This window comes from Schistocerca nitens, chromosome 1 (genome assembly GCF_023898315.1).
Source record: "Schistocerca nitens isolate TAMUIC-IGC-003100 chromosome 1, iqSchNite1.1, whole genome shotgun sequence".
Taxonomy (NCBI): Eukaryota; Metazoa; Arthropoda; class Insecta; order Orthoptera; family Acrididae; genus Schistocerca; species Schistocerca nitens.
Genome location: NC_064614.1, coordinates 1180370530 through 1180397022, shown reverse-complemented (window position 1 = coordinate 1180397022; position 26493 = coordinate 1180370530). Strand labels below are relative to the sequence as shown.

Here is a 26493-nt window from a genome sequence, read left to right as displayed (position 1 = left end):
GAGAGAAATAAAAATAAAAATAAAAGAAATTAAAAGACTGGGTGTGGCGGTGAAATGACAGCTGTGTAGTGCTGGAAGGGGAACAGGGAGGTGGCTGGATGGGTGAGGACAGTGACTAATGAAGGTTGAGGCCAGGAGGGTTACGGGAACGTAGGATGTATTGCAGGGAAAGTTCCCACCTGCACAATTCAGAAAAGATGGTGTTGGTGGAAAGGATCCTTATGGCACAGGCTGTGAAGCAGTCATTGAGGTGAGGGGTATCATGTTTGACAGTGTGTTCAGCTACAGGGTGGTCCACTTGTTTTTTGGCCACTGTTTGTCGGTGGCTATTCATGCAGACAAACAGCTTGTTGGTTGTCATGCCTACATAGAATGCAGCACAGTGGCTGCAGCTTAGCTTGTAGATCATGACTGGTTTCACTGCCTTTGATGTGGTACGTAATGTTAGTGACCGGACTGGAGTAGGTGGTGGTAGGAGGATGTATGGGACAGGTCTTGCATCTAGATGTATTACAGGGGTATGAGCCATGAGGTAAGGAATTGGGAGCAGGGGTTGTATGAGGATGGATGAGTATATTGTGTAGGTTCGGCGAACGGCAGAATACCATGGTAGGAGGGGTGGGAAGGATAGTGGGTAGGATATTTCTCATTTCAGGGCACGACGAGAGGTAATCGAAACCCTGTCGGAGAATGTATTTCAGTTGCTCCAGTCCCAGATGGTACTGAGTTAGGAGGGGAATGCTCCTCTGTGGCCGGATTGTGGGAATTTTGGAGGTGGTGGGAGACTGGAAAGATAAGGCACAGGATTTGTTTTTGTACAATGATGGGAGGATAATTACAGTCAGTGAAGGCTTCAGCGAGACCCTCGGTATATTTAGAGAGGGACTGCTCGTCACTGCAGATGCAATGACCATGGGTAGCTAGGCTGTACGGAAGGGACTTCTTTGTATGAAACGGGTGGCAGCTGTTGAAGTGGAGGTATTGCTGGTGGTTAGTAGGTTTGATATGGACAGAGGTACTGATGTAGTCATCTCTGAGGTGGAGGTCAACATCTAGGAAGATGGCTTGTTGGGTTGAGTAGGACCAGGTGAAGCAAATGGGGAAAAAGTTTTTGAGGTTCTGGATGAATGTGAATAAGGTGTCCTCACCTTCAATCCAGATAGCAAAGATGTCATCAGTGAATCTGAACCAGGTGAGGGGTTTAGGATTCTGGGTTTTTAGGAAGGATTCCTCTAGATGGGCCATGAATAGGTTAGCATAGGATTGTGCCATGCAGGTGCCCATAGCCGTACTGCCGATTTGTTTATAGGTAATGCCTTCAAAGGAGAAGTAATTGTTGGTGACGATATAGTTGGTCATGGAGACTAGGAAGGAGGTTGTTGGTTTGGAATCCATAGGGCGTCTGGAAAGGTAGCAGTAAGGCCATGGGCATTAGGAATGTTAGTGTACAGGGAAGTGGCATCAACAGTGACGAGCAGGGCACCGTGTGGTAAAGGGAAAGGAACTGTGGAGAGTCGGTCTAGGAAATGGTTGGTATCTTTTATATAGGAGGATAGGTTCTGGGTAATAGGTTGAAGGTGTTGGTCTATGGGAGCAGAGATTCTCTCAGTGGGGGTACAGTAACCGGCCACAATGGGGCGACCTGGGTGGTTGGGTTTATGGACTTTAGGAAGCATGTAGAATGTGGGAGCGCGGGGAGTGGTAAGGGTAAGTAGAGAGATTGATGCTGGGGAGAGGTTCTGGGATGGGCCTAAGGATTTGAGTAGTAACTAGAGATCCCGCTGGTTGCTGGAATGGGATCACTGTGGCATGGTTTGTAGGTGGAAATATCCGACAGCTGACAGAGTCCTTCTGCCATGTAATCCTTGTGGTTCAAAACCACAGTGGTGGAGCCTTTGTCTGCAGGTAGGATTATAAGATCGAAATCAGTTTTTAGATGGTAGACTGCAGTTCTTTCTGCAGATGTAAGGTTAGTAGGCATGTTGAGGGATTTGGGTATGATGGTGAGGCAAGGTTTGAGGATAAGAAATTCTGGAAATTTAACAGGGGGTAGTTTGGAGGCAGTGGGGGTGAATCACGGTTGGATGGAGGAGTGAACTGAGTTAGGCAAGGTTCAATGTTGGTCTTTGTTTGAGTCTGATTGGTCAGGTTGGTGGTGAAAAAGTGTTTCCACTGTAGGGACCGGGAGAAGGAGAGAAGGTCTTTAACTAATCTTGCATGGTTGAATTTGGGAGTGGGGCGAAAGGTGAGGCCTTTGTAAAGGACTGCTGATATTTCTGTGGGACTAAGGCTTCTGGAGGAAAGGTTCATGACTGTGTTGTGGGTCTGTTTAGGTTTTGAGTTCTGTGTGGTGGTGGGAGGGAGTCTCTGAGGGTGAGGTAAGTGTAGTGTGCCATATGGATCCTTCCCACCAATACCAGCTTTTCTGAATTGCGCGGGTGGTGTGTGTGTGTGTGTGTGTGTGTGTGTGTGTGTGTGTGTGTGTGTGTACTGCTGACAAAGGCCCTAATGGCCGAAAACTTTGATTGTGTGAATCTTCTTGTTGTGCCTATCACAACTCAGCATCTCTGCTATATGGTGAGTAGCAACTTGCCTTCTCTCCAAGTGTTTGATTGGTTTTATTTTTGAATAATGTGCACTAATTTTTTAGGATAACCATTACTTATAGCTACATTTTGGAGAAGATCTAGTTCTTTCTCAATTTTTTTCTAATTCAGTTGTAAGTTGTTTAGTATATGTAACATGGAATAAAAATATGCAAGCTTGTTGATAATTAAACCTCTTCTTGTTTTACGAAAAATATCGAATATGTGCTCAGATTTGTTGTTTGAAATATTTAAATCCAAAAAGTTTATGCTCTTACTTTTTTTGTCTTTTTTCATACTGCAATTAATTTTTAATGCAAACTGAATGCATGATGTTACTCTCATCTATTGTGCTATCAAATAGGATTAAATGTCATCGAAAAATCTATAGTAAGAAAGGATATTTTGGCTGTTTGAGTGAACCTGATAAAAAATTTTTCTTCTGAAGTGTTAACAAAATTATCAACTAATGTACCTGCAAGGCATGATCCCATTGCTACCCCTTCATTTGGAGATAAATTTTGTTTTGAAACGAAAAGTCATTGTAGGAACTGATTAACTGTAGAAGTTCTACTAACTCACAACTTCTGCTTGAGTGATTTTTGTATATTTTAGAAAGTTGTCTTTAATGATTTCCATAAACTCTGTTACTGGAATGCTCAAATACATGTTGGATATATCGAGTGATAGGAGTGTTCTATTTTCTGGTATTTTTATATTTTTATTTTTATTGACACTATTGTAACAAATTTTTATACTGTATTCTCTCTCATATGTGCAATACTGTTTGAGGAGTATTGTGAGTTTTTTACTGACAGCATGTGCTAGGCTATTAACCACATTAACAGTTGGATGAATCGGTGTTTGTTCTTTATGTATCTTGGGATGGGCGTGCAATGATGGTGATGCTGGATTCATTATTATGGAATCTCTTATCTTTTTCTGTGAATATGAAGTTGCATCTTTCTAGTGCTTTCTTTAGTTGTGCTGGTTGAATCCAGGTTGATAATTTTGATATTGTCATGTAGAAGAAGATGTAATTAAATGAATGATGAACACTAACTTAACCTAACGAAGGTTTATTCAGTACTTGCACATACAAGAGCATGGAGCAAACTGCCTCCAGCCAGAACACATACAGTACATATATAGCTACAGAATATTCCAGAACAATGATTCTTGACATTTGTGGATACTCCTAAAATGTACTCAAACCAAATATAGAAATTAAAATTGCACAGTCCAGGTGAGTTATGAACTCATGACCCTCCATGCAACAGTTTACTATCATAACCACTACACCACTGTGCTACTCAGCTTTTTCTGTGACATTGCTCCCTCCTTAAGAGAACAGCATCTCAGAGTTACGTTGTACTATTACAGGAACGAGTCATCGGTCCTGCATACTCCGACTCCTGATGACAGATTCTCACCCTGGCAGTGATCTTCTTAGAATTTCTTTTGCTGCTATGAAGACGTCACCTTTCCGCTTGTTGCCTGCCACTGGAGCTTCGAATTTACCCTGGGTTTCAGGACCCTTATAGGGCTTCATTCGAAGGACGTGGACCATATCTCTGATCTTTCGTCATCTTGTGTCGGGGTCGAAATCTTCAAGTTTATAAGTAACATCAGACAACTGTCTTACAACCTTGTAAGGTACAAAGTAGCGCCTGAGGAGCTACTCAGAGAGACCAACCTTCCAAACAGGAGTGCAGATACAGACGAGGTCACCAGGCTGGTAGATAACAGGGCGGTGGCTCATACCTTCGGTGTCATGTTTGGCGTTGTTGTAGGCAAATGTCACGAAAGGTAGCACCTCATCCCAGTTGCTCTGCTCAACACTGATGAACACTGATAGCATGTCGGCCTAGGTCTTGGCGTTCAGTAAGCCTGTTAGTTTGTGGATGGTAGGCAGTTGTCATGTGATGAGTAATGTTGCACCAACGGTTTATCTCTGTCACGAGATTCGATTGAAAAACTTTCCCTCAATCCATAATTAATGACTGTGGGGCGCCGTGTTTTAATACAATGTCTTCCATGATGGATTTGGCTACCTCGGATGCTTCGGCTGTTTTCACGGCTTTTGTAATGGCATAGCACATCAGATAATCAGTGCAAACAATAATCCATCTATTGCCACTAGGAGACGTTGGCTCTCTCACTCTCAGCAGTGCAACACATAGTGACGGACACTCCTAAATAAACCTTGCCAGAAAAATCTCTTACAAATTCTATCGTATGTCTTAATAAATACTAAATATCCAGCCTCAGGTGTGTCATGGAATTTCTGTAGAACATGTGCATGTGTTTAGGAATCACTGGTAGTCACCTCTTTCCAAACAGATCAAAGCTTTTCTTGCAAAGTAATCCATTAACTACCTTAAATTGTCCTTTCACATTCTCTGACCAATTTAAGGCAAGCATAATATGAGATATCTTGGCGTCCTTCTTCTGCTCAGCAGAGAGATCCTGGAGTGCAGTGAGACAGTGACTATCTTCTTCAAAGTCTTGATGGTCTTACACAGGGTTTCTTGAGAGACAGTCGGCATCTTGGTGTTTTCTTCCGACTTTTGTGAGTGTCCTAGAAGCATAGGCTACAACCTTCTCTTTTCCATCTGAAATTTGCACCAGAACAGCACTGACCCCATACCCACTGGCATACAGACCAAGAACAGGGTCAATCGTCAGAGTGTTTCACAGCACATCAAAAGAATATTGTCAAGCACCACCCCAGATAAATTTAGCATCAGCTTTTAACAACTCTTGGAGTGGCTTGGCTTTGGTACAAAAGTCTTTGATAAAACAATGGTAATAAGAACACAATCCGAGGAAGCTTCTCACATCTCTAATACGTTTAGGAATAGGAAATTCCGTTATAGACCTCACCTTTTCTGGGTCTGGCCGCACATCTTTGGTTGACACAAAGTGTCCAAGTATTTTGATTTCTTTTGCTCCAAAGAGACACTTTCTTGAATTAAGTTTCAGTCCGGCTTGTTGAAGACAATTAAGAACAGCCCTCAGTCTCTTTATATGTTCGTCAAATGTGTCTGAGAACACTGCAATGTCATCTAAATAACAAAGATACGTCATCCACTTCAGGTGCCTTAGAAGATTATCCATAATCTGTTCAAAAGTTGCTGGTGCATTACATAAACCAAATGGCATTATCTTAAACTCATACAGGCCCTCAGGGGTGATGAATGCAGTTTTCTCATGATCAGCCTCATCTACTTCAATTTGCCAGTATCCCGAGTACATGTCCATGGTTGAGAAAAACTTAGCCCCCTTCAGACAATCTAGCGTATTGTCAATTTGTGGAAGAGGGTAAACATCCTTTTTAGTTATCTTATTAAGCTTCCTGTAATCAACACAAAAGTGCCAACTGCCATCCTTCTTCCTGACGAGGACCACTGGTGACAACCACGGGCTCTGCGAAGGCTGGATGATGTCATTCTTTATTATTTTCTCTACCTCGTCGCGAATTATTCGATGTTCCATTGCTGACACATGGTATGCTCTCTGGCTTATTGTTTGATGGTCTCCAGTGCTAATCCTATTCTTCACCATCGATTTGTCTAATTTGATCTTCACCTGTGGACTGAAGCATTTAGAGAACTCTTGAAGAATGGAAAGTAGCTTCTTCTGTTGTTCCTTAGTAAGATCTGGTGATAGTCAAGCAAGAAGATCTTGTCTCCTAGTGATAGTGCTAATTTCACCCACAGACTCGGCATGAGAGGTTTCTATGATGCTCAGCTGTTCTTCAATCAACGGTTCAGCATTTGCTATGCATATGCATCTTGGAAGGATCTGCGGTTCTCAGCGATAGTTAACTATCCACAATTCACCGAATCCGTTCTTAAACTAGATGACAGAGGCTGGGATGAACAAGTTATTCTTCAGTGGTATGTTTCTCTTACATTCCGCTAAAAGATCCATGGGTTGATGCATGGCATAACACGTGACAGTTACCTTTCTTGCACTGACTGCAGGAATGATCACTTCATCCAGCACACATAGTCTCAACACACTCAGATGTGCATCTTCCTGTCCACAGTATCTCATCTTGCCTAGCATAATCTTTGAGCTACCACAATCTATAATTGCCTGAGAAGCTTTCAAAAAGTCCCATCCGAGAATGACATTATGACTATGCTCTTGTAGGATGATGAATTCTAAGGAATGTGTATGGCCACTTATACCCACACAAATGGTAAATCTTCCTATAGGTTTTACATATTTCCCATTTTCCGCCTTCAGCAGAGATGTTTTGTTGTCGACAAACACGGTTTTCTGCAACTGGTAATGGTACTTCTCCGAAATGACTGAATATGATGCTCCATAGTCTGCAAGAGCTTGGGCTGGTTGGCAATCCATGAGGATAGTGAATTAATTTCGTATCATTTTTGTAGTGATCGACGGCAGAGGATTTTTCTCTTCGGCGGCCTCACCTCCAAGGAAGGTGGCACCCTATAGTTTTCCAGGTTGCAGTGGCTAGGTGATCAGCTGGAGCTTCTAAACAGTGATGGAGACCTCGATCGGCGTGTCAGGGAGCATCCTCTCCAGTGGCTAGCTTGCGGCGATGGTGACCTATGTCGCCCTGCACCCACATCTTCTTATTCATCTTCGTCATCCTGGAGTTGGCATCGGCTAAGATCGGTCTGCTGTCTTCAGGCGTGGGCGTCATCAAATATGTGCCACCTTTCTCGACAATAGTGCACCACATCCCGGTCGTCCACAGTGGAAACATACTGGCTGGTTATCCTGGGTCCTCCAGATGTCAGTCTTCCTTGGTGCCTAAACAGGTTACTCATGTGGCATTGTAGGAATGTAGCTTCGCCTGGGTCTCGACTTTTTCACCATTTTAAAGGGAAATGAAGGATGGGAGATTGGGTTCAATGTGTGTTCAACTTCCTCCCTTACGACCTCTCAAAGCGTCTTGGTTTCTTGCTCACAATGCAATCCAAGTGCCTTCTGAACTTCCTCTCTCACTATCTGACAAAAAACACTCATGAAATCAGTTGCTTCCTCCATCACAAACATTGATACAATGTTTGGAGGCCGTTCAAACTTCTTGCTTGTAATTCTTTTTTGATGCATTGTCTCGATATACTGGCACCATTTTATGAAGTCGTCTGCTGTCGAAAACTCCTTCAGGAGTAGGGCTTGATACATGTTGCTTGATACATGTCCTCAGCAACACTTTTCATTCTAGGATCCACTATTTTGCATAGCTCCAAGACATCTTGAATGTAGGATGCTGTAGTTTCTCCTGAACTCTGTGCCCTGCACTTTAATTTATCTTCAGCCTTCCACTTCTGTCATTGTTTGTCACCGAAATACTGGCGCAGTTCTGCCCGGAATATTTCCCAGCTTGTGAACTTCTCCTCATTGTTCTCATACCATTGCTTGGCAGTGCCCTCCACGTAAAAAATACGTTAGCCAAACACACGGTGTCATCCCATTTGTTAAATTTGGTTATAAGTTCATATACCTTCAGCCACTTCTTTGGGTCTTGGCCATCATCACCAGAGAACCTGGAAGAATGTCTCATGTGATGGCACACAGTTGTTGTCATTGTAACGTCCTCTTCTTCTTCTGTCTCTGATAAATTGTGATCTGTTGAATATGGCTTGAACGCTGGTTTCTTGCCACATAATTGGCAGCTCTGTCATGGCCTGATGGGAGCCAATGTGTCATCGATAATGTGCGCTATCACAAGTTCCAATACTAGCATCTCCACCAGAATAATGTCACGTAGAAGAAGGTGTAAGTAGATGAATGATGAACTCTAACTTCACTTGACAATGGTTTATTCAGTACTTGCACATACAAGAGCGTGGAGCGAACTGTCTCTGGCCAGAACACATACAGTATATATACAGCTACAGATCATTCGAGAACCATGTTTCTTGACATTTGTGGATACTTCTAGAATGTACTCAAACTGAATATAGAAATTAAAATTGTACAGTCCAGGTGAGTTTTGAGCTTTTGACCCTCCATACAATAGTTAAGTATCATAACCACTACATCACAGTGCAACTCAGCTCCTGTGACAATATTACTTTGGTTGAAAAAATTCTAGTACTTTCCTGTTGTAATTTTCTTCTGACATAATCATCAATGTACTTCCCTTACCTGATTTTACACTGATTGCATTATGTTCTTGAAGCTTATTATTAATCTGACAAATAATACTACTATCTTTTGCTCATATATTGGTCCTACTTTCTCGTTTTATTATTTTTGCAATTTTACAAGTAATGTGGTTTTGCTCATGAGGTGGCAACTGTGTCATATTAAGCACTACTTTAGTGTTTGTGATAACATTTTTAATCATATGGTTTCCAAGGTGTGGTTGTATGTTTAATTTTATTACTATAGATATGTCGATGACATTTAATCCTATTTGATGGCACAATAAATAAGAGTAACATCATGCATTCATAATTCAACAGTTTGCATCCAAAAATTAATTTCACTATAGAAAAAGAAAGAAAGTAAGAGCATAAACTTTTTGGATTTAAAAATTTCAAACAAAAAATCTGAACACATATTTGATATTTTTCATAAAACAACAACAGTCATGCTACCCAAGAGCACTCAAACTTGCATATTTTCATTCCATATTACATACACTAAACATATAAATGGATCACTTCAAATATTATATAAGTTACAGAAAGGAAACATCATGGATATAATGGAAGAAACTGAAATTTACGTCCCTCTAAAAGGTCATTCAGTCAAAGTTTTAAATGGGCAAAAAGATCTGATGGTTGAGAATTTCCTAGACAACTTTTTTCCAGTTCTACGATGAAGCATTACAGAACTATAGAATGTAAAACAATTGCTACACTCATTAATAAATACGACTAATGCAAAATGTCATGTAGCCATAAAGCAGTTTTTACTCGACTCTCATAGTTTCCAGTACTATTTCGTTAGAGTATTCTGATAGATTTTATGTACAAGATCTTTGTACCAACTATTCAAAAATGACTTCCTCCCACAGTAGTAGAACTAATATTTACAACTTATTTTAAGGAATTTACATATAGTCATATTTGCACCAGTGATGAACAATAATTAAATATAATTGAGAATAAAAGCATGTGCAGGTTAATTAACAAATTTCGGTAAAATAATTATGATGTTCCTAGTCTTAAGGAGGTTAAAACATGGGTCTTACATATAAGAGCTTTGCAACAAGTGCTCCTAAAAAAGTGTAAAACCTCTCTAATTTATTTTATGAGCATAACATGGAATCATAGGAGTAATGACATACTGTACATGGCATAATTTACTACTAAAAAATCATGAATATCGTAAGTTATAATGTGCCTAGCATATCTATAAATATGACTTGTTTCTAAATCAAAATCACAAGTGTCACTAATGTATCCAATGTATAATGCTTCTGTTTTAGATAATTGAAAATGGCCTAAGGCCAAAATTGTTCATTCATACATGAAATGAAGAGGATGGCAGCTGAAGGCATCACAAAAATCATTCAAACAATTCATTGCAGCTGCAGACCCTGTTGCACTGAAAATTATTAAGAATTATATTCACTTAAATATTCCATAATGCATCAAGCAGCTGTTAAATTCAAGGTGACAGTTTCAACAGCTGAAAAGTATGGACTGGGTTGAACTGAACAAAACTAGATGAGAATGTCTTCAAGAGGATATTAAATGAAATGATCATATATGGCATTGTTGGCCTGGAGGCCCCATCCAGGGCCACTGTTTTGCAGGTCTTATTTCACGTTTGCCACATTGGGAACTTGTACGTCGATGAGAATATGATGATGATGAGGACAACAAAACACCCCGTCCACTGACAGAAAAAATACCCAACCCGGCCAGGAACCGAACCCAGGCCCACTGCATGTGAGGCAAGCACATTACCACTCGGCTAAGCAAGCAGACTTCAAGAGGATATGAGAAGACACACTAGAAATTAAGTAACAGAAATAATTTTCAACAATAAGAGTACAAAGAAAGTTAATGTGGCAGATGGTACAGCAACCAACAAGAGATAGAAAATTGTAGAAACAATCCAATATTTCTTTGAAATGTTTTGCATGCTCCAAAAGATGAATCAGAAACAATTATAAGTGAAAATGAAAGCAATGATGTACTAAAAGTGAAGCCATATGAACGATATGAAGCCGTTCACAATATTAAGAAAGGAAAGATGCCTGAAGATGATGGCATTTCAATAGAAATTGTTAAAGCTGATGGCAAAGTGACGCAAAAGTAACTTGCAAAATTATTTACAGAATCACTACTAAGAAAAAAAATCACTGAAACAGGAAAAATTATGTAACTATTCCGCTTCACAAAAAGTAGACAGAGAAATAAATATGCTTTAGGATTAAAAGAGACCATTCACAAAAAAGCGGCAGCATTGAGTCATTGATAGGCACACACAAAAGAAAGAAACTTGCTTGTTTCCAGAATTATTCTTTGATAAGCTAGAGTAAAATACACAAACATACCTATATAATTCTGCCCCTACATGGTGCCAGCTATACTAATTGTGCCGATGCTGTTTTGTGGCAAGTGAACTGATTGTGGTGGAGGTAGTGTCAGGTGGGATGGTTAGAGGGAGGGGGAGATGACAGGCACCGAGAGGGACTAAGTGTGGGAGGCCAGTAGCTTGGAGGGAGGCAGCTGTTTTGGCGGCTAGGAGTGCAGGAGGTAGTGTTGGCTGTTATATGTAGCAGCCAGTGGGAAATGCCACAAGCTGAAAGCGACCTTGGAACTTGAACTGTGAGAGGACAGGGGAAGGGAAAATGGTGAGTGGAGGGTATGGGGACAGTGGGTTACCTGAGACTGAGGCCAGGTTGTTTATAGGAGTAGAGGATGTGCTGTAAATATAAATCTCATCAGAATAGATCAAAGAATCTGGTGCTGGAGGAAAGGATCAAGGTGGATCAGGTTGTGAAGCAGCCATTGAAATTCAGCAGGTTGTACTCAGCTGTTGTGCCATCAGGTGGTCAACTTTGTTCTCGACATTGGTCAACAGAATGGCCACACGGTGGTACACATGCAGATGTGCGCAGCCTGCTCAATTTCAGAACCATCTGGCTTCTTACTACCAGATTCTCTGAACTATTGAGATGGGAGTTATCCTTACAACACTTCCTCTGCTTCTGTAACTGTCCTGATCCCAGTCCCAGGTAGTTGACTTCCCTGCACCCACCACCCAACAGTTCTCCCTCCGTCTGTCCTGAAACCCCCTTTCAATACATGTCCCCTCCTCACCTTCAGCGCGTGTCACTTCCCACCACCCTCTACAGTCGTGCCAGCCCATATACTTGCCACCTCCCCTTACGCATCCCTTGTTGGCAAACTGGCCACCTACTTCCAAGTCATTAGCCACCCATCTCTAGCCCCCTCTGTGCTTCCCAGCTCCCTCTGCCCACCCTACCTGACGCTACAGCACCAAAACCAGTCCACCTTCCACAAAATAGCAATGGCATGATTACTGTAGCCAGCACCATATGGGTGATAGGCATGTGCATGCATGTGTGTGCGGTGTGCGTGTGTGTGTCTTTGTGTTTGTGTGTGTGTGTGTGTGTGTGTGTGTGTGTGTGTGTGTGTTTATGTATTTTATTCTAGCTCATCAAAGGATAATTCCAGAAGCTAGCAAGATTTCTTTCTTTCATGGGTGCCTATTAACAACTCAATGCTTCTGCTTTTTGGCACGTGGTCCCCTTTAGTCCGAAAGTATTTCAATTACAAGTAATGGCATAAAAAACATTGGATTTTGATCACTCAACATCCTGCCTGTAGGAATTGAAGTAAGACAATGGACCATTTACAGATTGGGAAAGAAACTATATAAATGATCAATGAGTATGGCATGGATTACTTCTTTGCCAGTAGTAATAGATTTTGAGGAAGCTTCTGACTCAGTATCAACAAAATCTGAACCATTAGCCCTCAAGAAACAAGGAATTTACTTACTCTGTTTTAGTATTCCGAAGAACATATCCATTAATGGTGCAGCTTCTATTAGACTACATCTGCATAATGGAAAATTCTGAACTTAAAAAGAAGTCATTCAGGAAGTTTCTACACCTACTACACTATTCTTAGCAGCTTTAGAGGAAGATTTCTGATCATTAAACTAACAAAATTTAGACGAAATATATCATGTTAACTTTGTTGATGAGTTTGCACTATTTGCTGCTTGTGCAGACAAAGTTAAATACTATATGAAAAAACGTAATAGAGCAAGATTGAAAGTAAGCTTGAAAATCAATTATAATAAGACTGTTATGATGTGCAGTGAGCACTTCAAACAGAAAATAATAAAAACTGACAATGAAGTCATGAAACCACTTGATAAATTTTTCTTCATATACCCATAATTGAAACGGATGCCTTGGGATGTCAGCATAAAAAACATTGGATTTTGATCACTCAACATCCTGCCTGTAGGAATTGATGTAAGACAATGGACCATTTACAGATTGTTAAAAAATGATGAAATTCCTCCAGCTGTATTAAGGTGTTGGTTTTATTGGCAACTAGTTTCGATGTTGTTACATCATCATCTTCAGGCCCATACTTGTTGACAGCAATCGTATGTGTCTAACACTAGTAGCCATTGGTGAGATAGGTGTGTTCCATGCAGAAGGCAAGTAGTTGCCAATAAAACCAACACCTTAACACAGCTGGAGGAATTTCATCATTTTTTAACATATATGATAAATTTTTGTATGTAGAGGAGTGGAAGGCAATGTCTGGTTAGACAGGAAAAGTAAACAGAAGAGTAAAAATTTCATTTCTGGTCTACAGCATAGAGACATGGAATTCTATTGCAACAGCCATTCAAAAATTGAGGGTTACTCACTGTCCAATGGAGAGATGCTTGATAGGAATTACTAGGTGAGGCAAAATAAAAAAAAAAGAAACAAATGCATCAGGAAAAGACTTGAGGGAAAGGAGTAATTCTTTCAACTGTATTGAAATGGGTGTGGGTAGTGCATGTAATGAGGCGAACCAACAAGGAAGTTGAATGCTGGATTGAAGGAGGTAATAAAGGACCAAGATGGAAAGGTAATTAAAGGTGCATGAATGACATTAGACAACTTGCTGGGGCAATATGGATGTTTGTAGCTGAAGACTATAATACACAGAAAAGACTAGGGGAAGCCTTTAAAAATCAGTGTATGTCAAACAACTGGTTTATGGTGATTGATTTTCATTTCAAAATATGACATTACCATCATCATATTGTTTAAGTTCAAAAATTGTTCAAATGGCTCTGAGCACTATGGGACTCAACTTCTGAGGTCATTAGTCCCCTAGAACTTAGAACTAGTTAAACCTAACTAACCTAAGCACATCACACACATCCATGCCCGAGGCAGGATTCGAACCTGCGACCGTAGCAGTCTCGTGGTTCCAGACTGCAGCGCCTAGAACCGCATGGCCACTTCGGCCGGCTATTGTTTAAGTCCTCTGAAATATGTTTGGTCACAGCCAATGGGTAATATCGTAGTTTCCACTGTATCCAGTAACTTTTATGCCATAGATTATTTATGTTCCATCCAGGACTTTCCAGTGCCATATTCATAAAATATGTTAATAATGGGAAGTGTAGCTTATTTGATGCAAGGAATTGGAAATATTTTAGAGGTAGCAACATGAGATAATATGGTTTGACACCTCTGTTAGTACTTAAGTTTCATTATTAAGCTAAATAACTAATACTCAATATCTGAACAGCTCTAAAATTATTTTATGGTGCTTAGATAGATCTCTAATCCTGAAAAAGAAATTTTGTGTGATAAACACCAAGTTGCACTGCAGTTCTAGCTCCACATTATACTGCATATGAGAGGCTAAGTGATATGGTTCATACATGGAGAAAGACAAGAAACACCCTCTTCGGTTGGATTGTAGCTAGTAGTGGACTTCAGATTTAAACTGTTATACCAGTGTTAGTTCTTGAAATCTCTACTGCAAAGATACTGAAGATCACAACATACTATATATGAATTTAGTATGAATTAGGATAAACTGCTAATCACAACATAGATGAGGTGTGAGCTGCAGACACACACATTTAAAAGCAGATTAAGCTATCAGACAAAGTCTTTCAGATTTAGAAAAACACACAACCAGAGTCATACACACATAATGTAACACACATGTGCACCTTCCAGGTAACTTTTTTCCTTGACTCATACAAACAAAAACAATATTGGATTAACTCATTAATGTGACTTGTTGGTCTTTTTGATGACTGATAATCTGAGTCTATCTTCTCTTCTTGCAGAGAGACATTTGAAGTAAAACACAAACCAGGTACAACAAATTCTGCATATCTCAATACACCACTACAAATGCATACTGACCTGCCATACTACGAATACAAACCAGGGGTAATTATTCCTTTGTACAACCTGTAAATTCATTATGTGTATAATTCAGTTTTCTACTTCATTGTATAGTGCTGCAAGCAAAGGTCATTGCAAACATTACTGTTTCAGCTGAATCTACTCCATTGTCTGGTACAGACAGAAGGACCTGGTGGAGAAAATCTAATAACAGATGGATTTTATGTTGGTAACCATATGAAGAAGCATAATCCAGATTTCTACAAACTTCTTTCCACAATTCCTGTAGAATGGCTGGATATAGGTGAAGAGGATGGGATTAAATTCCACACACTGTATAGGGCACCAGTGATTTGGTGAGAAGAAAATCCAGTTATATAATAAACTACTCATTTTTGGAAATTTGCCATAAAGAAAATATATTTAGAAGTTTTGAAAAATTGTTTTGTTAATGCTATGATTAGCATTGTGTTTGCATTACGAGAAACTCTTATACATACCATATTCTTTTTAAAATACCAACTTAATATGTGAAAGATCATGATTTTTTAAAGAGCTGCTGCTTTTACAGCTTAATTACTCACATGCTGTTTACCCTTTCACAACAGGAACAGAAACAGTCACAACATATAACAGTTAAATATACAGTATTTTGAGAATGTGAGAGCAAAGTTCCTTCGTTAAGTCAAGAGACACAAAGTACTCAGCATAAGTTAAAAATAATAAGAGAATGCAACAACTGAATTTGTCACCAAGACAAAATGAATGATATAGTATTAGAGTCAAAGCAAAATGGGATTTTTGCATGATTTCACATTTATTGTTTTAAGTCAATGTATGGAGCCTCAGATCAGATATTACATTTATTATGCTTCTGTTTCTCTACCACTTAAGCTCCCAAATGACTCAGTAATCTAATGGAAATTGGTAGTGGTAGGACTGTCTGTAGTACAAGCTTTTTATATCAAACAAAAATCAGTTAAGGAAAGTAATAAAAATTATGAGACAGTATTGCTCACCAGTACTTGCAGCTATGAGAAAGTAGTCACTGAGTTCAGTGGCCAAAGATTTCAATGTGTTATCATTCTTACCACAGCTGTTTTTGTTTGTTTCCTGTTTAACACTGTTCCAAATCGTTTTCACTTTTGTAGTAATGTGTCTTATTTTTTTGTGAGCAGCGTTTTACTCTTTTAGATAAGAGGTGTCTTATGGTAATGACATTTCAAATTCTGACTTCAGCTTGTCTTGCTGTTGAGCCACGTGGTGTGTTCATTGAGTCCGTGTAAAAAAAATACTGTCTTGAGTCACCAATGTAGGAATTCAGGTAGCAGTGAGTGTGAATGATATTCAAAATAGGAGGCAGCACAACAAAGGCAATGAGTTCCAAAGAGGTACATTTGTTCATTATTTTTTAGTGTTGATACTAGTGGTGACTGTCGGTGTTGGCAGCCCATGCTGCCACAAACTTCTATTACCCATACAGGAGAATGAAAGGGCAGACTGAATGTTGGTAGAATGTGTTTTGCTTATCAGAACATCACATGTAAATCACTGAAATTCAATACATACCTCTTGACAGACATACGCTAATTTCATATTACTATTACATCAACAAGAAGGAAGGGGGAGAGAATATATATACAAAAAAATGGAATACCCCAAACACATCAGGTTAATGAATATTGTGTTGAACAGTGCTTTGAATGCTCTGCCACACTACTGGATCCAGAAACACCCCAAATATTAGTACCAACATCCTGCAGCCCAATAGAGGGAAACTTTTTAAGTGTCATAAAGCAACTAGAGGCAGTATTAAAAATATTATGCAAGCTCCACCCAAAAACCACGTTTGTCATCTACATCTACATACATACTTCGCAAATCTCTCTGAAGTGCATGCCATAGAGAATGGTTAGGCTTTGTTCCCCTTCCAATTGCTTATGAACTGCTAAAAAAATGATTGCTTAGTTGCTTCTTTGTATGTCATAATTATTCCAACCTTGATTTCACAATTCCTACAGGAATGATACATGGAGGGCATGTTTATTTTCTAATAACAGAAAATTCAGGCTGGAATAACAATATCAAAACATATCTGGAGATGATAGTGTGAATGTGTGAGTGTTTTGTGTTGTATACATCTGATGAAGGACTTTGATAGCTAATAATATCAAGCAGTCTTTTTTCAATGTGCCTGTGTGCCACTCAACACCTCTTTTATGCATGAGTACCAATGCATCCTTTTCATAATGTTTATTTTCTGTCATAGAGCAATGACTGAAGAAAAGTAGAGTAGTTGATGTACAGCACTGGACTATTTTTCCACAGCAAAGTTCTCAATAAGGATTGAAAGACACAGTTCAACAGACACTGATTGTCAAATACTGACAGTAAAACATGCTGATCAACTTTGTTTTGATAGTAGAAGATAAGTATTGTATTGCAGAACCATAAACAATGACATTATAATGATGTTTATCAAAAAATTATGACAGGACTGCTGAAAACAGATTTATCAAACAGTTTAGATGAAAAATTTTACTTTTTCTTTAACATATTCTTGCAGCATATCAGTCTTGCTTTCCACTTAAACAAGAAAAAATGTGAACAGATGTAAAGATAAGTAACTTGTGCTGGGAAGATAGATCTGTACCTAATACAGAGGAAAAGCTAGTGGGATAACAAGGGGAGGGGGGGGGGAGGGGGAGGCAAGTGGGTCTATTGTGCCCTGGGTGCCACATGGAAAGGGGTGCCAAATAGTCTCCAAGACAAACAAGATTTTTTTACAGAAAATATATTATTATTATTGGAGTAAATTCTATACATTACATTACTAAATGTGATTCTGGAGGGGTAAGTGTGCATCAATGAACTGTAGTCTCATACCCTGGGCACTGAAGAAGGAAGGATGGGAAGGGGGGTGGAAGCAATAAAGTGTTGTGCCCTGGGTGCCGAGGGAGGAGGTGAGATGTGCCAATAAGTCTCATGTGCCAGGTACCACTTATGTTTGCTATGCCACTCAGACAAGCTGAAGTCAGAATTTGAAATGTCATTCCAATAAGACACCTCTTATCTAAAAGAGTAAAACACTCCATCAAAAGCTATCAGGGCCTTTCACCAGTTTGGGTGGCATGTCCCTAGGATTACACAGAGCACCAAACTGTATGCAACCCATTAAGTCCGAAAATGCGGGAGTCAGAAGCAACCAGTTCCCGTGAGTATTCTTGCATGCACTAATGCCATGTGACAACATTCAGTGCAACTTTCCACTGACCTGACTGAATTTTCTTTGATGGAAGAACAGCAGAGGTTGCAGTGGAATATGGATAATTTTTGGTATATTACCAATGTTACATTCCCTGCGGGTGATCTGTAACTCTACTATGTTTGATATCAGTAGATTTATTTAATAAAATTTCTTGAGTCACCCTTTTTGATGTTTGCAAAGGTGAACCAACCACATTCCAGCAATCTTCAAAGGAATTTGTCTCCTTGTGTGTGGATGGGTGCTGAACGAGGGCATTAACAGTCTTCCAAACTACTTGAATGACATAAACAACTAAATTTTAAACTTAATATATTCACACTTTTTGTTACAGCATCATATTTCATAACCAAGTGGATTATTCACAGATCTCCTTAAACATGTGTAGATTGTGTAAAAGCTAACAGGAAGTACCTCACTACATAAGCAAGTTCAACAGTCACTTGTCACAGCATTCATTGTAGCCTTGACACTGGGGAGCAAGCAGTCCCTCACAGCAAGTAGACCCCCCCAGGGGGCTCGCCACTCTTTAGCAGGTTCGTGCTTGACCACCACGGGGCCCCAGCCTTTGCAGCATCTTTTCCCTTCCATGCTGCACGTCTGTCCTCTTGCTATTCTTTTTCCACTCCCTTGGGGAACATGTCTGGGATGTTATTGGGAATGTTCTGCATTGTCTGTTGCTGACATAAGAACAGTCTGACCACTGTTTTTAGTGGGAGATTTTCTCACAATGAGCCAATCATCTTCACAATCTGCCTCTACAAAACGTAAATGGAATGAGGTTAATGATTCAAAGACTCTTCCAGCTGCACCACTGTTCCTCATGGTTTAACGTAAATCTGTTTATTATTCAGAAAGGTGTTGATGCAATTGCTGATCTTGTGAAATCCTGTTCTCATTTATGGAATGGCACTTTTCTTTTGGAGACTACTTCTGATTTTCAAGCACAACCACTGCTTGCTGCCTCGCTCCTCCACGGCTATCCTGCTCGTGTCAAGGCCCATAGAACTCTGAATTCTTCCTGTGGTGTTATTTATACTAGGCTGCTCGATGGTCTGATCGAGGCTGAAATCCAATCATACCTCTCTGATTAGGGTGTCATTGCTGTCCATCAGGTGTTGAAACAGGTAGATTCATCCGTAGTGCCCACCTGCACTCTTTTTCTCACATTTGATAGAGTGGTGCTTCCATCCAAGATCAAAGCAGGCTATGAAATTGTCACAGTCCGATCATACATTCTGATCCCAATGTGCTGCTACCAGTGTCATCGTTTCAACAAAATTAAAATGTCTTGTCAACACTCAGCCAGATGTGTCACCTGTGGTAGGGATGTGCATGAGGGCGATTGTCTGCCTCCCTCTCCCTGCTGTATCAACTGCAATGGTGGCCAAGCCACCTCCTCTTGGGATTGTCGCGTGTGTCTTGATGAGCAGGCTGTCCAGGAGATACAGGTAAAGGAAAAAGTGCCTTACACAGTCACTCGCAAGTTATTGGCTAGTCGCAAACTTTGTGTTCTCTTGTGTGGCACTTATAGTTCTATTCTGCTACCTCTTCCTCCATGAAGGACATGGCCAAGCAGACGTGCAACCTCAAATTCAGCTCTGAGATTGTGAAATCACCCAGTGTCAAGGTAGCATAGCCATCCCCTCATCCAGCTCTGCAACAAGCCATCAATCTCTCGCAATTGGCAAAGTCACCAGCTACACAACTGGTAGGCCAGAAAGGACAGAAGTACTCCTGTGAAGACTTCCTATGTCTCTCCAGCCAACCAACAGCTGAGTCTTCCTCTGCTAACTGTAAAGGCTCAAAGAAGTCCAACAAAGGCAAACGGTCTTCTCTTTTGCCATCTAGAAGATCCTCTTTGATGGTGTTGCCACGTGATACCTCAGCCTGGTCAGTCTCTGTGTCACCAGTGTGCACCGCCAACCATTTTTCTGTGTTGGACTCCACAGACCAACAGCAACAAGGAAGCCGATGCTTCTGTGGACCTCATGGAGCAGGATCCTGCTGCTTCTGCACTCTGCAGCAGTGAGTCTTCACAAGCTGTCATTCAGCAGTCACCTAGGTGACACCCCTTCATTACTGCCTCATCATGACTCTCCTCCAATGGGACGTTTGCAGCCTTCAATCCCACAAAGAGGATTTATGGCTACTTTTAGCACCACAGCGTCCCCTTGTACTCTGCCTTCAGGAAACAAAATTACATGCTCAAGACTGCTTAGAGCTTTCACATTTCCTCCCAGTTTGTTCTGACCTTCCTCCTGAGGTCAGCATTCCATCTCATCGTGGCATCATGCTCCTCATATGGGACGATGTTCATAGTCATCCCATCTCTCTGACTACCCATCCTCAAGCTGTTGCAGTTCACCTTTTCTTTCCTCATCTGACTTTCTCCCTTTGTACCATTTATGTCCCTCTGTCATTCAAAGTCAAAAGGGCAGACTTCCTTCAGCTTATTGAGCAGCTACCTCCATCATTTCTGCTATTCAGTGACTTTAATGCACATCATCCCCTTTGGGGTTCCCCAGAACCTCTCAGAGAGGTGCCGTCTTGACTGATCATCTTAATCAGCTTAACCTCTTCTGCCTTAACACTGGGGCACCCACATTCCTTTCTGACTCCTCGCACTCCTCTTCCCATTTCATCTATCCTTCTGCACTGCCCAGCTTGCCCATCATCTTGAGTTGTCCATTCTTTCTGACATCTACTCGAGTGACCATTTCCCATGTGCTATCCATTTGCTGACTCCTACCCCACCTCTGTGCACACCCTAATGGGAGCTTACTAAGGCTGACTGGTGGCTTTACTCCACCCTGACGACCTACTAAGAACAAGATTTCCCCAGTTGTGATGACCAGGTGGAATATCTTACCAATGTTATTCTTACCACTGCAGAGTGTTCCATTCCTCACACTTCCTCTTTGCCATGCCACATCCCAGTCCCTTGGTGGACTGAGGCATGCTGCAATGCAATTCGCATGCAGAGATGTGTTCTCCACATTTTTAACCACCACCCCACGATGGCAAACTGCATGCATTATAAACATATGCGTGCAAAGTGTTGTTGCGTTCTTTAGGATAGCAAAAAAGCTAGCTGGATTTCGTTCACTAGTTCTTTTAACAGTTCCACCGCTTCCTCTGTCATAAGGCTAACCTTCAACGACCCTGTGGGACCAATCCATTAGCCAATTTCTGGCCTGACAGTAGCAGACAATGTAATTGTTAACCCTACTGCTATCTCCAACACCTTGGGTCACCATTTTGTGGAAATTTAGAGCTCTTCCTACTATCTCCATGCCTTCCTTCATTGGAAACTAGTGGAGGAGGCTCGGGTGATACCTTTCTCTTCTCACAAGGGAAGCTCCCAATCGCACCCCCCTCAGATTCAGTTATAAGTTGGCACATTCGATAGGCATTGAAAAACTAAACACAGATCAATTGAGAAAACAGGAAGAAGTTGTGTGGAACTGTGAAAAAAATAAGCAAAATATACAAACTGAGTAGTCCATGTGCAAGATAGGCAACATCAAGGACAGGGTGAGCTCACGAGCGCCGTGGTCTCGTGGTTAGCGTGAGCAGCGGCGGAATAAGAAGTCCTTGGTTCCAGTCTTCCCTCAGGTGAAAAGTTTACTTTCTTTATTTTCACAAAGTTATGATCTGTCCGTTCATTCATTGACGTCTCTGTTCACTGTAATAAGTTTAGTGTCTGTGTTTTGCGACCGCACCGCAAAACTGTGCGATTAGTAGACGAAAGGATGTGCCTCTCCAATGGGAACCGAAAACATTTGATCGCTAGGTCATAGGTCAACCGATTCCTCCACAGGAAAACACGTCTGATATATTCTATATGACACTGGTGACGGCATGTGCGTCACATGACAGGAGTATGTTGTCGACTCACCTAACTTGTACACTTGGCGAATGGGTAAAAAGATTCTTCTACCTTGCCCGATTTAGGTTTTCTTGTGGATGTGATAATCACTTCCAAAAAAGTGATGAAAACATTAGCGTTTGTCACATAAACTGAAAATAAAAAGTTAAACTTTTCACCCGAGGGAAGGCTTGAACCAAGGACCTCTTATTCCGCAGCTGCTCACGCTAACCACATGACCACGGCATTGCTGTGCTCAAGTAGTCCTTGATGTTGCCTACCTTGCACATGAACTACTCAGTTTGTATATTTTGCTTATTTTTCCATAGTTCCACACAACTTCTTCCTGTTTTCTCGATTGATGTGTGTTCCGTTTTTCAAGGCCTATCCACTGTGCCAACTTATAACTAAATCTGAGGGGGGTGCGATGGGGAGGTTCCCTTGTCAGAATCATGAGTGCTACAATGCCGTCTTTACTATGAGGGAGCTAGATCATTCTCTCCATTCATCCTGATCCTCCGCTCCAGGGCCAGACGCTGTCCACATTCAGATGTTGCAGCACCTTTCACTTGTGAACAAGCCCTTTGTGTTTAATATGTACAATTGCATCTGGGCAGAGAGCATGTGTCCCAGAAGGAAAGATGATAAGGACAAAATCTTCCTTCTAGCTATCGCCCCATCTCTCTCACCAGTTGTGTTTGCAAGGTGACGGCACGTATGATTCATGCCCAGCTGGCATCGTGCCTCAAGTCTCGCAATTTACTAACGACTACACAGTGTCTATTTTGAGCATGCTGCTCTGCATTTGACTACCTCTTTACTTTGTCCACCCATATCATGAATGGTTTTCTGCAGAAATATCAGACTGTGGCCATGTTTTTTGATTTGGAGAAGGCCTACGACACCTGCTGGAGAACTGGTAGCTTCCATACTCTCTACACATGGAGCTTCCATGGCCACCTGACGCATTTCCTTCAGGAATGTTTAAAAGACCAATTTTTCAAGGTGTGTGTGCGTTCTACCTTGTCGGACACCTTTGTCCAGGAAACCGGTGTGCCTCAGGGTTCCGTCCTGAGCGACGTCCTCTTTGCTATCGCCATTAACCCTATAAGGATCTGTCTCCCACCCGGCATCTCAGGCTCCCTTTTCATTGATGATTTTGCCATCTATTGCAGTTCTCCACAGACCTGTATTGTTGATCAGGGTCTTCAGCAGTGTCTCGATTATCTTTACTCATGGAACATCGACAATAGCTTTCATTTTTCCACTGACAAAACCATTTGTATGAATTTGTGGCGGCGGATTGGTTTCTTTCAACGTTTTTACATCTTGGGCCTGTTGCTCTTCTGTTCATAGAACTACAAAATTTCTGAGCCTCATGCTTGATAGGAAACACTCTTTGTCCTCCCATGTGTCTTACCTGGCAGCTATATGTGGTGTCTCAATGTCCTACGTGTCCTCAATGGTACTTCTTGGGGTGCAAATAGAACCACCCTCATCTGTTTGTATCGGTCCCTTGTCTGTTCGAAACTAGACTATGGGTGCTTTGTTTATGCATCTGCACATCCATCCCTCTTACACCGTCTCAACACTATCCACAATTGTAGCATCCATTTGGCCACTGGTGCCTTTTACATTAGCCCGGTTGGGAGTTTGTATGCTGAAGCTGCTGAACTACCACTGTCCTATAACCATGACTTTCTACTCAGCAGGTATGCATGCCGTTTGTCTGCCATGCACGGCCACCCATCCTGTGCCTCCTTCTTCAATGATTCCTTTGACCACCAGTATAGGGTGCATCTCTCTTTGTTATATCCTGGAGTCCGCTTTTGGCACTTGCTCCGGCAGCTTAACTTCACGCTACCTGCAACATTCCTGGTGGGTGTGAACCCTTCACCACCTTGGCTTCATGCGGCGGCCCATGTTAACATTAGCCTTCATTTGCTTCCTAAGGACACTACTCCAGCCTCGCTCTATCACAGTAAGTTTCATGAACTGCGATGGTACCTTTACGTATACTGATGGCTCTCACACTGACCGTGGTGTCGGGTGTGCCTTCATCATCGGTGCCATGACTTTTCAATACTGACTTCTGACACACTGCTCAGTATTTACAGCCCAGCTCTTCAGCCTGTATCAGGCCATGGAGTACATTCAGCAACACAGACTTTTCAATTGCATCCTCTGCTCAGACTCTCTCAGCGCCCTTCAAAGTCTATATGTGCTGTACACCACCCACCCCTTAGTGCAAAGGGTCCAGGAAAAGTCACTTGCTCATTCTTGGTGGAGCCACTGTGATGTTTATGTGGGTTCCTGGTCATGTTGGTCTGGCAGGAAATGAGGCTGCTGACGCTGCTGCCAAGGCTGCAGTCCTCGTATCTCAGCCCACTAGTTCCTACATTCCCTCCAGTGATATCTGTGTTGCCAACTGTCAGGAGATGGTGTCACTTTGGCATTGCCATTGGTCCTACCTATATGGGAATTCACTCTGCCTTATTAAGCCTCTCCCAGTGGCTTGGACGACCTCCTCTCAGCCCTCCCACTGGGAAGGGGTCATTTTAACTAGGTTGTGTGTAGGGAACTGCTTTTTAAGCCATTGTCATTTGTTGAGTGGCGCTCCCCCACCACTTTGAATACACTGTGCCCAAGTTTTAACTATCTGCCACTTCCTGATGGAATGCCCATTTCTTAACCATTTATGTTCCCACTTTTGTTTGATGTCTGAGTTATCGGCCATTTCTGCAAATGACACGCAGGCTGTCAATCGCATTTTACTTCTTATCTGTCGTAGTAATATGGCAAAGGCCAATTTTTAGTTCTGGACCTCTTGTTTCTGTATGGTGTCTTTTGTAGCCCTTTCTTCATATTCCTGTTCTTAGCTGTCTTCTGTTATGTCAATTGGGATTGACGTATAGTCGTTTTTTAAGTGCTCTCTGTCTTTGTGTTCTATACTTTTGACTTGGGCACGTACCCAGTTGTTATTGCACCTTAAAACAAAACAAACAAACAAACAACAGCAGGTGGGGACACCCACTTGTTGCCCCATCTTGTGGATGTGGTGGGTTCACAATGTTCTCCCATATCATAATAATATCCCCTCCACCCCCATCCCCATGTCCTACACTTACTACATCTTTCATTGTCACAAAAGCCTGGAAGTGGGACATATCATTCCATAAAAATGTCTTGTCACACTTCTTATCTGCCCACAATTTTAATTAACTATCTACAACATCCTGCAACATGGTGATTTTAATTACCATAACACTGTTTACAATTAATGTCCCATTTGGCCTGTTCAGATATTTATTGCATAACTTAGAAAGTAGATGAGAGCTTAGCTCTTCTCTTTCAATTGCAATTCAATAACTTTCACTTCTGTCTTTATTAATTGGAGCCCTTTTTTGTATTTATCAGGTGCACTGCTTTTGATCACATAGTTTCATATATGTCACAACATCCACAATGTCAGTTACCACTTCTCAGTTTATATGACTGTAAACATTTTCACATACACAAACTTTCCTTTTAAGAATGAACAAGAGTTCTGCTATCCATTTCAACCATTACATCTTAAAATTACCTTTCACTGCAACTTTAGACAGTTCGTATGCATAATATTTCACTCTGCCAAGAGACTATAGTTCTTATTAAGTCATCTCACTCTTAACATACCTGTAATTTTATGCCTACTGTTGGTTGAGCCAATTATTTGTATATTTCCACTGTATCTGTCAAAACACCTTATGAAATCCTTTTGCCCTGGCACCTTATATTGATGACCATATACTGTGGCTCTCTTAAGCGAACAAGGTAGCCACTGATACTTTGACTACATGCTTAAATTTTTGTGTACCCATTTAGCTACATGCTAATCTGTAAATCTGTAAATTTCATCTGTGGTTGCTAAATGCAAATCCCAGACACTTGTAAAGTCAATGCTGCTGTCCTTTGACAGCAGCCAGGTAAGATTCTTTGCATTGTACCACTTTGGAGAACACTTCATGAAGAGAACAATTACTTCCTTCTATGCCATTTTCTATGGGTAGGTACTTCTTAGTTTCCTTTCAATTTAAGATGCCAGTGTTCCTTTACAAATCTACTTCCCCTAATAAGGGTCAAGTCATTCCTTCTGTGGATTCACCTGACCTGGGTACTCTCCAATACAGTCATTGTATCGCTTGCATGGCATCACAAACACTCACCAATGTACACAGCATCCTACCATTTTGCCCTATTCATTTAAATGAAGATGTTGCTCCTTAGCCTTCAGCTATTTGTGGTCACTATTCACTTGCATTCTGATGCCCCTCTAAATTCACATACATGCCTACACTTCTTTTCATTTGGTATCCCAGTGCTGGTATTACAAAGAGTTTATTACTGATGTTACCATATTTCAGACCAC

At 41.1% G+C, this 26493-nt stretch overlaps 1 protein-coding gene across 2 annotated transcripts in view; it reads left to right on the top strand.

Moving 5' to 3' along the window:
- The window catches only part of LOC126239112 (gamma-butyrobetaine dioxygenase-like), a 213588-nt gene that overhangs the window by 177731 nt on the left and 9364 nt on the right, over positions 1–26493 (top strand). For both annotated transcript variants that reach the window (XM_049947837.1, XM_049947836.1), the window contains exons 6-7: positions 14889–14994; positions 15103–15305. In XM_049947837.1, coding sequence (XP_049803794.1) covers positions 14889–14994; positions 15103–15305 — 309 coding nt within the window. The remainder of the gene's footprint in view (positions 1–14888; positions 14995–15102; positions 15306–26493) is intronic.